This window comes from Trachurus trachurus, assembly GCF_905171665.1.
Source record: "Trachurus trachurus genome assembly, chromosome: 7".
Classification (NCBI taxonomy): domain Eukaryota; kingdom Metazoa; phylum Chordata; class Actinopteri; order Carangiformes; family Carangidae; genus Trachurus; species Trachurus trachurus.
In genome coordinates, this window is record NC_139901.1 from 7,394,373 (window position 1) to 7,406,492 (window position 12,120).

The following is a 12,120-nucleotide window of genomic DNA, read 5'->3' on the forward strand; positions in this document are numbered from 1 at the left end:
AGCCGAGCTGCTGCTGGAAAGTGTGGATGAAAGATCCACTACAGAGGACTGCAGTCCACTTCACCCCCAGGGGAGTGTTTCACTCTTTTGTGTATTAAGATAATAAAAAATGGGAGAATTTATGAGTGTGTGAGCTTCCTCTTTTCAGTCATGTTCAGCTGCCATTTGTTTTTATAAATGTCTTTTAAACCCTTTTGTGAGGTGGAGCTGGGAATCATCAGTCAATGAGGTTTAAGAATGAGCATAAGTACAGAGCTGTCCTGAACCTGTGAAGAAAACTGACCTGGAACAAATGTTTCCTATATGATTTTTGCCCAGTTTAGTGTTGTACCCTCATATGAATAATAAATAAATAAATAAATATTAAATAGAAATACCAGTAGCCTAAAAAAAAAAAAAAAAAAAGCAGTATTTTAAGGTATTACTAATGAATAGGAATAAGAAAAATATACACACTCCAATCCAATCATGTTTTGTGCTGAGAACAGCTGTTGTTGTGGAGTTTGACAGCTGCAGTGAGGAAGGACCCGCGATAACTCACACATTTTGGGTGAAGGAGCCGGTCACTGATGGAGCTCTCCGGTCCAGTCAGGATACTACCGTATACCTCCTTGACAACACTGTTCCAATCCTAACTTGAATAGCCTGGTCTGTCAAATAGAAAATATTTTATCCAATTGTACGTTCTTCCACCTATATTTTATTTAATCATTAATAATCCCTCTTTCCACACCATATCATACGCCTTCTACATCAAAAAAACACTGCCATCACAGATTCCTTATTGACCTGTGCCTCTGTCTCCAAACACATGACTGGGTCCATACCTCTCCCCTTTCTGAACCCACTCTGGTGAGATGAAAACAGCCCTCTACTCTTTATATAAAATGTCAACCTTTCCGTAATCATTCTTTCCATTATCTTTCCTAAATGTGAAGTTAATGCTAGGAATATTGTGCATTGTTATTGTTCTGCATTAAATCACATGTGAGTTGTGATAATGATGATTTGACATTATTTAGGCCACTTTGTGGAAAGAGGTTTAGTTTCAAGTTTTGTGTTCATTTTATTTCCATACCATGGCATCTAAAATAAATGGGAGGGATGAAAAATGAATTTTTGCATAATTTGAAATCATTTTACAATTATTTTGAAATGATTAGGCTACAGTTTGTGCTTCCGGAGGTTTGTGACTACTTCCGGGTCTGTAGCGCTGACACTTGCTACACATGATGGCGGCCTGCTTCACTCTCCGCTCCTCCGTGCTCCACACGGCGCTGCGAGCAGCCTTCAAGCTGCACGGCCGGTCACCGGGACCTCCTGCCGTTGCAGCCGGGCTCCGGTTCGCTGGTACGGCTGCTGCGGAGGTAAAGAAGCCGGTGATATTAGAGTCTACGGAGGAATACAAGTTCGTAGAGCGGCTCATTCCGCCGTCTCGAGTCCCCGCTCCGCCGAAACACGCCGGTCCGACCCCGTCCGGTTGGACCCCTCCGGCAGAGTCACCACCGCCTTTACCGTACATGATCCGCCGCTCCCGCATGCACAACATCCCGGTGTACACCGACCTGACCAACGGCAGCCGCAGGATGACACTGGTACGGAAAGTGGAGGGGGACATTTGGGCTCTGGAGAAGGACGTGAAGCAGTATCTGAAGGAGGTGACGGGGAAGGAGCTGCCCACACAGGTCAACGAGGTCACCATGACCTTAAAGGTCAAAGGTCACTACGATAAGGAGCTGAAGGAGTGGTTGGCCAGCAAAGGCTTCTGACCCTGGGATGGGAGGGGGGGCACACTGGCATCAAGGACACAGCATGGCTCTATGGGACCAGAGGGTCCATGAGGAGACAGAGAGAATAGGACTCTGGGTTTAGCATCTGTTGGCACGCCAGAGACCTGAGGAACTGTCCTGGAGGATTCAGTCCTGGTGGACGGACAACTGATGATTGTTTCCATTGTCATGAACTCTTTCAAACCAGAGAGATGTTAAAATTGTGGTGTTCATCAGTGTAAATACTTGGATGTGATGTAATATTAAATATCAAAGCTGAGACCTCTGTCTGTATTTTTGCCTTGGACCTGTCAGAGCAGCAGATGTTCACATGACACAGACTGTTTGACCTTCACACCCAAAGTGTTTTAGATTTTGTCTAAATTTAAAATTCAATTAAATTGAAATTATTCTAAAATGAGCAGCAGATAAATAACATGGTTGAAGCCTGAAGAACTGATTGTTTTGTCTAAATTAAAACAGTTGATCACGTGTAAAACTGTTGACATTTTTTTGTAGCTCACCCAATGAACTTCAGCCTTAAAGGTTATACAGAAATAATCAAAGTTCAAATTATTTAATTTTATTCAGAAATGCAATATGTACATTATTATTGAGCTCTAGACGAGGACACGGGTGAAAAGGGCACAGACCATCACTTATTCTCATTACAACAGAGCAACATGAAACCAATTACATGGAATATTTAGTGATATTATGGTGTGTGTGTACCCCAAACATTTATCTAAAACAAACAGGTAGTACATCAAACTGGATAACTAAAATAAATATAAAGGTTCTAATGAGAAAGAGCAACAATACCATACTTCCCAAAACACACATTGTTTGATGTTATTCAATAATTTCACCTTTCTAAGTCTGGTTTCTTTTTTCAGTGCTTCTTTTGGTCTTTCGATGTTCTATTCCTCTATAAAACATTTTGTTCATTTTTTAACCATTGACTGTAACCAAAGAGCTATAGCCTACTAAACACTTTCATAGATTAAACGCTAACAGCAAAAATTATGAAATCAATCCACTAATCCACAATGCATTGGGAACAGGTTACACATTCTGTCTATATCACATTTGACCTTTTTAAATGAAGATATGGCTCTAATGCCAGTCAGACTTTTATGGAAACTGTTTTGAGGGCTTTATCTTTAGAAAACAGTAAGGAGATAGATAGAAGAGATATGGAGATTCAAAATTATGTGAGGAGGCAAGGAGAAGAAGAAGAGAGCATTAAAATCGGCATAACTCAGGAATGTATGAAAGTTGTGACGGAGAAGAAACGTCTAAACACTTTCTTCTTTAATTCTAGTTAATTATGACCCCATTTCTTGAGATTTGTTCCTTCTGTTATTTATCTCTATATTGAATGAACCACATCTATTTACCGGTAAATTATCTATCCCACTCCCCTCCAGTTGGTGGCGGTAAGTTGCCGGTTCCTTCTTTTGAGAGCCGCCATAGCACGTCACGAGGAAGAAGTAGCGTCACTTCCGGAGTGCGATATTATCGCCAAGTGGCTAAAAGCTTTCGGCGTTTGTCCACTCTGCCGCAAAAAGCTGTTTTTGTCAGGGATTCGAGTCGGCGTCTGTCAGAGGACAGTCATTTCCATGTGTGTGAGGTGTTAACGAGAGTCCGCTTTTCGCCTCTTCCGCCATAAACATGAAGAAAAGGAGCTCGGAGAAAAGACGCCATGTGGTTGCGTGGGTCAACAAAGCTGAGTGGGACCAGGTCCTGGAGTATCTTTACTCCAGAGACTCCGCCTTACAGAGGTTCGCACTGCAGAGGATATCAGCCTGGAAATGCAGGTACGCCAGTAACAGTCCCGTGGCAGTGGACTGCACCGCGGACCTGGTGCGGTGCCAGGTGCTGGACCGGTCGGGACAGCTGGACGGAGGAGACCTGGTCCTGCTCTACGGAGCAGCTCTGGTCAGGTTCGTCAATCTGATCACTGAGCGAAAGCAGGGGAAAGTAGCCCGACCCCTGAGGCGGCTGGCCGGGAACATGAACATCCCAGAGTGGGTTGTAGACCTGAGGCACGATTTCACTCATCGGAAGCTGCCTACGTTGAAATGGTGCAGAAAAGGATGCAAGGTGGTGTTGGAGTGGCTGCAGCAGGAGTACTGGTCCAGGCAGCTGGGAGGAGGGTCCAATGAGGACTGGGAATTGCAGTCAGATGTGGAGGATGAGGAGGTTGATCTGAAACGCCAAGAAGATGAGCTCCTCGCGAGGCAAAAAGAAAAGGAAGCCTACAAGAGCGCTCGGGAACTTTTGATTTCCTTTGAAAAAGAGCAATACCAGGCTTTTGACGGACTCCCTGAGAACAGAAACAAGAGCTTGTGGCCCGCCCCTTTTGCAGAGATGAGCTGGTTACTTGGGGAGATCAAGCAGTTTGCTTTAGAGTCAAGTGAATTGCTGGTGGACGTGTTGTTGGAGGATGGATTCCTGGTTCCTACTGTCGAGCAACTCAATATACTGGGCTGTGACACCTCTGACAGCCCCAGTGAACCCAGACTCCCTCAGATCTTCCTGCGTTTCTGGCTGCCGCTCCTGAAGATGCTCAACTCACCTGCCTTTATTCACCTGCTCCTGGAGAAGCTCTTTGTTGAACTCAAGCAGCTCACCCAAGAGCAGAATAACCACAGGGTCTTCTACCTTTCTGCTTGGATTTCAGAGGTCATGCTCTCCAACAGCACCAAGTTTGATTACCATTTCGAAACAAAGGGACAGAGGAAGGCCAGGATGAAGGACAGGATTTTTGTGAACCGCATCCAGCTGCGGTGGCAGCAGCTGCTCTCAGCATGCCTGGATGCTCCCTGCATCAGCACGCCTCACTTGCTCCAGTTAATCCTGGATGACATGGAGCATCCTCTCCCTCTGGAAACCAGACAGAGGCTGTTTCAGCTCTGCTCCATCTACACACAGACCACCCACTCTGAGTTTGATCCCCCCGCAGGGCAAAAACAACAGCCCATATACACACTGGAGAGTCTGCAGGAGAAGCTGCAGCACTCACGGCACCACAGCCATCACGGGCGTTCCAGGCCTGACGCGGAGAGGAGCGAGTCCTCCCAGGAGTACAAGTGGGCGGACGCTCAGGCAGAAAAGGCAAAGTTGCTCAGAGGATCTCCGTGGCAGCTGTGTGCTGATAAAGTCTTGTGGAAGAACTATCCTCTTGGTAAAGTTCCTGGACAGTCAGATGACCCTTCATCCCTCATGGTAGAAAACTACTCGACAATGACTGTCTTTGACCAGCCGGTGGAGATGGAGAGCAACACAACACACAGTGTCCCAGGAGTCTCTGCTCCACTGAGAACAGCTGACGGCCTTCTCTGGAACCATAGTGATGTTAACAAGCTGAAATCTGGACTTCAACTTTTTTGAGTCGTATTGTAATACAGGGGGAAAAAAAGGCCTTAAGCTGCTGGCATATCATTCAACCTGTGCTCCTGTGTTTTAACATGCGGACAAAAGAAACAAATGGTTAATTTCTAAATATGATACCCAGCGATTTGGAGGATAAAAAGCAGTTGATTAACTGATTGAGTCAGTCAACACAAATGGCACTTAATCAGTCATTTATAAGGTTGTAATGTTCGCTGGTTCAAGCATATTCAATGTGAAGATGTATGCTTTTCTCGGTTATATAATTTTGGATTGCAGCTGATGATCATTTTTACTGTCACTTAATGCAAATTTTCTCAGTTAATAGTGAAAAGGCCAGTTGTATTTTTCAGAGGTGACATCTTCAGTTTAAAGTTCTTACATTTTATAGACGGAAAGATTCATCAGTTCAGAAATTCAACAGATTGTTCTTGGAAATAACTGTTATTTGCAGCCCTAACGTAAAACATTTATAAAAGCTTTCATGTTGTATACTGTGTCTACAATATTTTCAGTACTTGAAAGTGAAAGCAGAATTAGTTGAAACATTTCCCATGAAAAATCATGTGAGGTAGAATTTGAATGTGCTCAATTCAATATGATATTTCTTTTCTTTTTTTCAGTTTTGATCCGTACAGAGGTTCTTTGTGTAGATACATTTCATTTGAAAGCTACTGGAGCGGGGATATGGTTGTAAGCACGAGGTGATTTTTTTGATGATACATCTTCTTTTGTGCACTTGTGTTCAATAAAAACTTTTCTCTACCAAAAGATGATTGTGTTCTTTTACAGTGTACAATTGATTCTGTATTTTTATTGTTTTATTTAACCTTTATTTAACCTGGCGAGCAAATTAAGAACAAAATTCTTATTTTCAAGTGCAGCCTGTATTGCAGCATACAGGAATACTGTTAGTGCATGCATTCAACAAAACAAGTAACAAGTGGTTTATGTACCCTGTATTATAATGGATTCTTCTTAGTGGTAAAGGAGAAAACACACACAAAAAAGTTAATTTCTGTTAGTATAGCTCTCTTAAATAAGTGACAGCACAGCAATAGGACAGTAGTAAAATGTGGATACAAGTGATAAAATACGAACATAAAGTGCAAAGAGACTGTTCTCTCTGTACTTCTCAAATGGTGACCTGAATAATTGAAATACCCATATAATCTTAAATATTGTGCAACACAATAATAATGTGACAACTTCAGAATTTATTGACCGTATATTGACCACAAGTCTTGGTCACGGAGGTGTTAATTTACCTCTGGTCCTCTGAGGTTTGCTGTTGTATGACTGCGCCATATTTCATGGGGTTTTTGTCATGCGGACTTTTATTTTGAAGAGCTTCTCCGGAAGTGGCCGCAGGTCATTAGACTTTACTTCAAACCGCGTTGTTGTCCATTTTCCCTCCGAGCTGTGACTCAGCCTGTTAGCAGCTAAGAGCGGGTCGACTCTTTCACCAGCGTCTCATCGAGGGATTCACTCCGTGCAACTTTTTTTTTTTTTTTTACTATTGTATTAATTTTCCGTAAATCACGGTAAGTTGGTCGTCGAAGCGGCATTGAAAACTCCTGCGTCATTCACGAGCTCTATTGTAAACGTTGCGACGCTTCGTGAACTTTCGGTTGTTTTTTATGGCGCTAATGGAAAGTGAACAGGCACTTGTCGGCTTTATAATCCCAAATGTGTTTGTTATGCAGCAGAACATCCAGTGGTTTGACTTAAAATAAGTTTATGTTTATGTTACTGGCATTCAACAAACCTCGGCTTTGCGCGCGAGAGAGTGAGCTGCACAGGCCTTGTATTTATTGTTAGCTAGTTACCAACCTAGCACCAGAGTCAGGACGTATGATGACGTTACCGATATTTACTGTTATTCATCGTCAATTGCTCTAAAGATCTGCAGAGTTAAGTAACCGGTAACATGAATTGTGAGTTATTGCCTCATGTGCTGAACTGTAGCTCGTTCGTGTCAATGCGTTGCGCAGCATTATGCTAATGCTAAGAGGCCTAGCTAGCTGGAGCTACCAGGCAGGACGTTGGTGATACGTTTTACACACACACACCTCTGGCCCCGTTAGAAAATGGAGGCTGTCATGAGCTAACTCTGTTAAGTAGATTACACAGTTTGAATGTTATTTCTTGTTATTTACTTTGGCCAGCTGAGTAAAACGAACGTGTAGCGGAAATAATTGTATAGTTGTTGTATAACAGCGTGAGTGCTAAGTGTTTGTGCCGTCAACAATGATTATTGCATGCATTCTTGCAATGAGTTATAGATTTATTAAACATCTGAAGTTAATGTTTATCTTCTTGCATAATCAGTTTTTTTAATGACATGGTGACAGCTTTTGTTGTTGTTTTAGTAAACGACTACACTGACTAAAGTTACTGTTGATATGTTTGATAACTGTTTCAGTTATTTTATGAAGCATACACACTAACGGTATATTTTGTGTCTGCAGGTGATACATTTTCAGGTATCCTCAGGACAGCGCACCTGCGTCCCTACTGTCAAGTCAGAATGATAACCAGAAGAAGAGGCCGTACAGCCAACAACACAAAGTCCCTTGAAGTTGAAGTGGTGGATGCGGTGGAAACTGTGGAGGACCTACCAAGTCCCTCTGCGGGATTCCCAGCTGACGATATTGACTCCGGTGGCATAGAGCTAGACGACCTGTTTGGAATCGAAGACTTGAAATGGACACTTGAAAAAGACTCTGCACTCTTCGATATGGAGTTGGATGAGCTTGGCGTGTACTCTGCCAAGGATCAAGATTCTGGGATTGAAGCTTCGACAGCCTCGTCTCCAGAGAGAATGTCATCTGATTTGAAGATCAACAACAGACAAAACCAGTCGAGCCACATGATCAACAAAAATGCCATCGCTGCCAGGATGAATCGTCTGAAGAAGAAGGAATATGTCACCAGCCTGGAGAGGAAAGTTGCCGTCGTGTCCACGGAAAACAACTCGCTCAAACAGGAAAATTCTCAGCTCACGAAGAGGGTGGAGGAACTGGAAGATGAGACCAGGTACCTGAGAGCTGTGCTGGCCAATGAGAGCATGTTAGCCCAGCTCTTGTCCAGAATCAGCGGTGTGAATGGGATGAAATTATCTTCCTCACTTTTCCAGGGGGCCGACTCAAATGACCACGACTATGCCTTGCCCAGGAAGCGCGTGAAAGTGGACGAGAAAGAGACATCTGGTGGCGTGTGTCTGCACGTGGACAAGAACCATGTCTCAGTGGAGTTCTGCACTAAGTGTGCAGAGAGTGCAAGCACGTCGCTCAAAATGTAGGGTCAAGTACTTCTCTCTGTTTTCAGATATTGAGACTGGCTCAGTGTACTGAACATCTTGAGGGTGGAAAAACACTGTTGAATTTTGTTAAGATTATTACCTAAGAACTGCTGAATGTGCATGTGATTTTTGTATGTTGATGGATTGATTACACGTTACTGCTAAACCTTGTTGACAGTTTCTTCTAGGTAATGGTTGATCCACCATGCGGGATGAGTGGCTTTCTGAACACCTTTGCCTGCTTGACTCCATGGTAAGGATCAGACAAGAAAAGACTTTTTGTTGTTGATTTTTCACAGGTTTGAAGCGTTCAGCAGCAGCCATAATACTTCTGTTTGTAGACAATTATTGTTCCAGCTAGTGGATGTTGTTTTTCTATATTTTCATTTGTTATCGGTTTGTTAAAGGATTTGATTTTAGTTAACATGTAACTAAGAGTTAAATCAATGTCTGAATGGTAAGATGTTAAGTTGAAGGTGAAGGTCCACAAAGAGAGATTAAGAATCAGCGGTCTAATTGGAATGAAGTGATCCATAAAAAAGATGTTTATACGTTATTTTGATGAGAACTAATCTCTTTGTGAACCTGCACCACTGTACAAAAGAATACTTTCATTTAGCGCCACCTATTTTTCTTTATGCTAAAGTGGAATCTGCTGGTGGAGGGCGAGGAGGCTGGACAAGCTGCTGCCAACGTGGCCTGGTATTTTTTTAAAGGTAGTATCGGTAACAAATGGTATATACGTGATTACATTTCACCAAAGCTCCACAACATCTGTAGCTACAGGTATGGTCATTGTAACTCATGCAGCATTTTTTTTTTTGGAGGGAGGGGGGTGTAGTTAACTACATCTGCTTCCAATACTTGGAGCAGTGTATCCAGAGGCTTACGTCTCTTTGCCTAGTGTATATATTTACATGTTATTAGTAAATACATCCTAAATAATCTGCTTTCAGTGATGGAAACCATTTTGATCAAGTGTAACAAATTGTAAATGTGTATATAACTTTGAATACTATACTTTGTTTGAAGTAAATGCTCTTTGAGAAATGTTGGAAAAATAAATCATATTTTCATTAAGTTTGAGTTATAAATATCTACTGTGTCTTGCTCTGTACTGTTGATATTAATGCATCTCTTTTTCTCTTTCTAAACAGCAAAGCTCTCTGCCGATAAACGTCTTACTTTTCCTGATCATTTGGGTCAAGTCTGGTAAAGGTTGTCAAAACAAATGACAAAGACCTCCTTTGATGGAAGTTTAAAAACAAAAATCCACAGTTTAAGAGGTGATTCATACTGTCCAGCTTTTAGCCCATTTACTTTAAATCAATCATGTTACATTCAGTCATTTATCCACTACCCCGCAGCAAATGATACCTGCCCACACCTGACCTCACCTGCTGTGGTTCCTCTTGGCAGCAGGGCTGCCCACGGCTGGCCTGCAAGCGCTCCACCCTCAACCCCATTTTTATGCCCTTATTTCTGATACAGTCAAGATGTTTGTCTGGCTGTTGTAATACACTGTTTTTAAAATCAAAAACACTAGTTTGGATGTTGCCAGGCTTTTTTCTTTTTCTTTAAAAAAAAAAAGAAAGACCAGCTACACTTCAGTTCAAACTTAAAAGGATAATTCAGCATTTTTGAAGTGGGTTTGTATGAGGTGCAAATGGTCATTAAGTATAATATCTGCAGTAAAAAGGTCTCTGTGTCCCCCCCGTCCCCACCGGCACATCGCACTGCACCGAGACACAGGCAGTAAACGGCTGTCAATGAGGGAGAATTAATCAGTGTATTTTCGCCGCCTACGAGAAGTCCCGTCTCAAAATAATACACCAGTTCAAGAGTACAGTATAAATTAAAAAAAATTACAATGCATCAGCTGGTCAGAAAAAAGTTAGTTTATCTGGAACTTGCCAACTCAGTCAGTACTCCTCACGCAGGCAGGCTCCACGATGTGCTCTATCACTCCGCACCTTCCACACCGCTGATCCAAACAGCTGATTGGCAGAGTGATAGAGCACATTGCGGAGCCTGTCAGCATGGAGGAATACTGAGTAAGTTGGTTAGTTCCAGATAAACAAACTTTTTCCCGACCAGCTGATGCATTGTAAACTGTTTACTTCATATTCGTACTCTTGCACTAGTGTATTATTTTGAGACTGGACTTCTCATAGGCGACGAAAATACGCTGACTAATTGTCTCTCATTCACAACAGTGTACTGTGTGTCTCGTTGCAGCACGATGCACTGTTTCTCTGTGGTAGTGTGGGGGAGGCAGAGACCTTTCTACTGCAGATATTTTACTTAAAGGGATAGTTCACCCAAAATTCAAATTTCACTCATTATCTACTCACCCTCATGTCGACTAAGAGTCCTCCGTGCCTTCTCTGAGTTACAGCGGGGCTCCGTGCAGCACTGCATGTCCATATGACGGTAGCGAACGGGGTTCACTTTTCTTTGTCCAAAAAGACACACCAAAAAACATCCAAATACCTCCACACAGCTCGTCTGTAATGTCCCTCTTGTATTGAAGCCCCGACATGAGAAATTGTTCCGAAAAAAATGAAAAGTCTATATTTTAAGCTTGTTTGTAGCGGTAGCTCCCAGCACTGCTCTTCCTGGTCCGTCCAAATCACGCCAGGAAGAGTAGTGCTGGGAGCTACCGCTACAAACAAGCTTAAAATATAGACTTTTCATTTTTTTCGGAACAATTTCTCATGTCTGGGCTTCAATACAAGAGGGACATTACAGACGAGCAATATGGAGGTATTTGGATGTTTTTTGGTGTGTCTTTTTGGACAAAGAAAAGTGAGCCCCGTTCGCTACCGTCATATGGACATGCAGTGCTGCACAGAGCCCCACTGTAACTCGGAGAAGGCACGGAGGACTCTGAAACTTCTCCCAGCCCTTAGTCGACATGAGGGTGAGTAGATAATGAACCCACTTCAAAAAAGCTGAACTGGAAAGCCTTTAAGAGGGTAACTTTCTCTCTGCTGTAGAGTGCAGCAGAAAAATAATAACTATGGAAAGACTCTGAAACCAGTTAGCCAGAAAGGTGAATAATTATGGCACATTTTGTCATCCTCAGATTTGAGTGAATCATTTGGAGGAAAAGGACATGCTCCCTTGTTAAAAGTTTGATGGAAATCTGATTGAGCAGTCGCATGTCAGCACGTTGAACATGAAGCTAAAGACAGCAGCCTTTCAGCTGACTTTGACCCCCATAAATAAGTAGTCCACCATAAGCTCATGCACATGATAATCTCATACAGTCTGGTCACTATGATGACGACAGACAACAATTTCAGTGTTGATGTTCATTTATGAAGTGGAAATATAAAGATGATTCAGTTTTTAAAAGGAAAAACATGGGTTTTTTTTATATCCATAAACAAGGTTTATGTTGTTGTGTGCACTAGTAGCTTTACAAACCCACATGATTTTCCCTGTTGTGTCTTACATTTTGTCCCCTGGCTACGATGAAGGCTGTGCTGTGCTGTTCACTGGCTGACTCATGTTTGAGATTTTGCTCAAACAACACAACTGCCCTTGACTTCTTAAAGCACCATGATGATGCAGCTCTGTTAAAAATCTGAGCATGCTAATAAGGTTTTAGAGTCTGTGATTTGATCTTGATACATCACTGAGAGA

The 12,120-nt window shown here is 42.5% G+C and overlaps 3 protein-coding genes across 7 annotated transcripts; all 3 read left to right on the plus strand.

Annotated features, from left to right (window-relative positions):
- Window positions 1–1,232: 1,232 nt before the first annotated feature.
- Window positions 1,233–2,176, plus strand: mrpl49 (mitochondrial ribosomal protein L49; the record flags this gene model as incomplete). Its single annotated transcript, XM_083976234.1, has 1 exon — window positions 1,233–2,176. One exon carries the CDS (start codon window positions 1,233–1,235, stop codon window positions 1,767–1,769), a length of 537 nt encoding a protein of 178 aa, XP_083832360.1. The 3' UTR covers window positions 1,770–2,176.
- A 1,111-nt stretch (window positions 2,177–3,287) lies between these two features.
- Window positions 3,288–5,855, plus strand: las1l (LAS1 like ribosome biogenesis factor). The gene has a single exon (XM_083975035.1). It carries the CDS (start codon window positions 3,444–3,446, stop codon window positions 5,163–5,165), a length of 1,722 nt encoding a protein of 573 aa, XP_083831161.1. The 5' UTR covers window positions 3,288–3,443; the 3' UTR covers window positions 5,166–5,855.
- A 684-nt stretch (window positions 5,856–6,539) lies between these two features.
- Window positions 6,540–9,549, plus strand: crebzf (CREB/ATF bZIP transcription factor). Of its 5 annotated transcripts, XR_014595507.1 has the most exons (5): window positions 6,540–6,709; window positions 7,637–8,204; window positions 8,305–8,465; window positions 8,648–8,722; window positions 9,116–9,549. XR_014595507.1 is itself a non-coding variant. In XM_083975564.1 (3 exons), the coding sequence occupies exons 2-3, from the start codon at window positions 7,696–7,698 to the stop codon at window positions 8,655–8,657; spliced, it is 780 nt and encodes a 259-aa protein (XP_083831690.1). In that variant the 5' UTR covers window positions 6,540–6,709; window positions 7,637–7,695; the 3' UTR covers window positions 8,658–9,549. The 5 variants fall into 5 exon arrangements, 1 of the variants encoding a protein (XP_083831690.1); XR_014595505.1 differs by having other exon boundaries at window positions 7,637–8,465; XR_014595506.1 differs by having other exon boundaries at window positions 8,305–8,722.
- The last annotated feature ends 2,571 nt before the right edge of the window (window positions 9,550–12,120 follow it).

What these genes read in the sequence shown, in the direction of transcription:
- las1l (XM_083975035.1), top strand. Translation starts at nt 3,444, where the DNA reads ATGAAGAAAAGGAGCTCGGAGAAAAGACGCCATGTGGTTGCGTGGGTC.
- crebzf (XM_083975564.1), top strand. Translation starts at nt 7,696, where the DNA reads ATGATAACCAGAAGAAGAGGCCGTACAGCCAACAACACAAAGTCCCTT.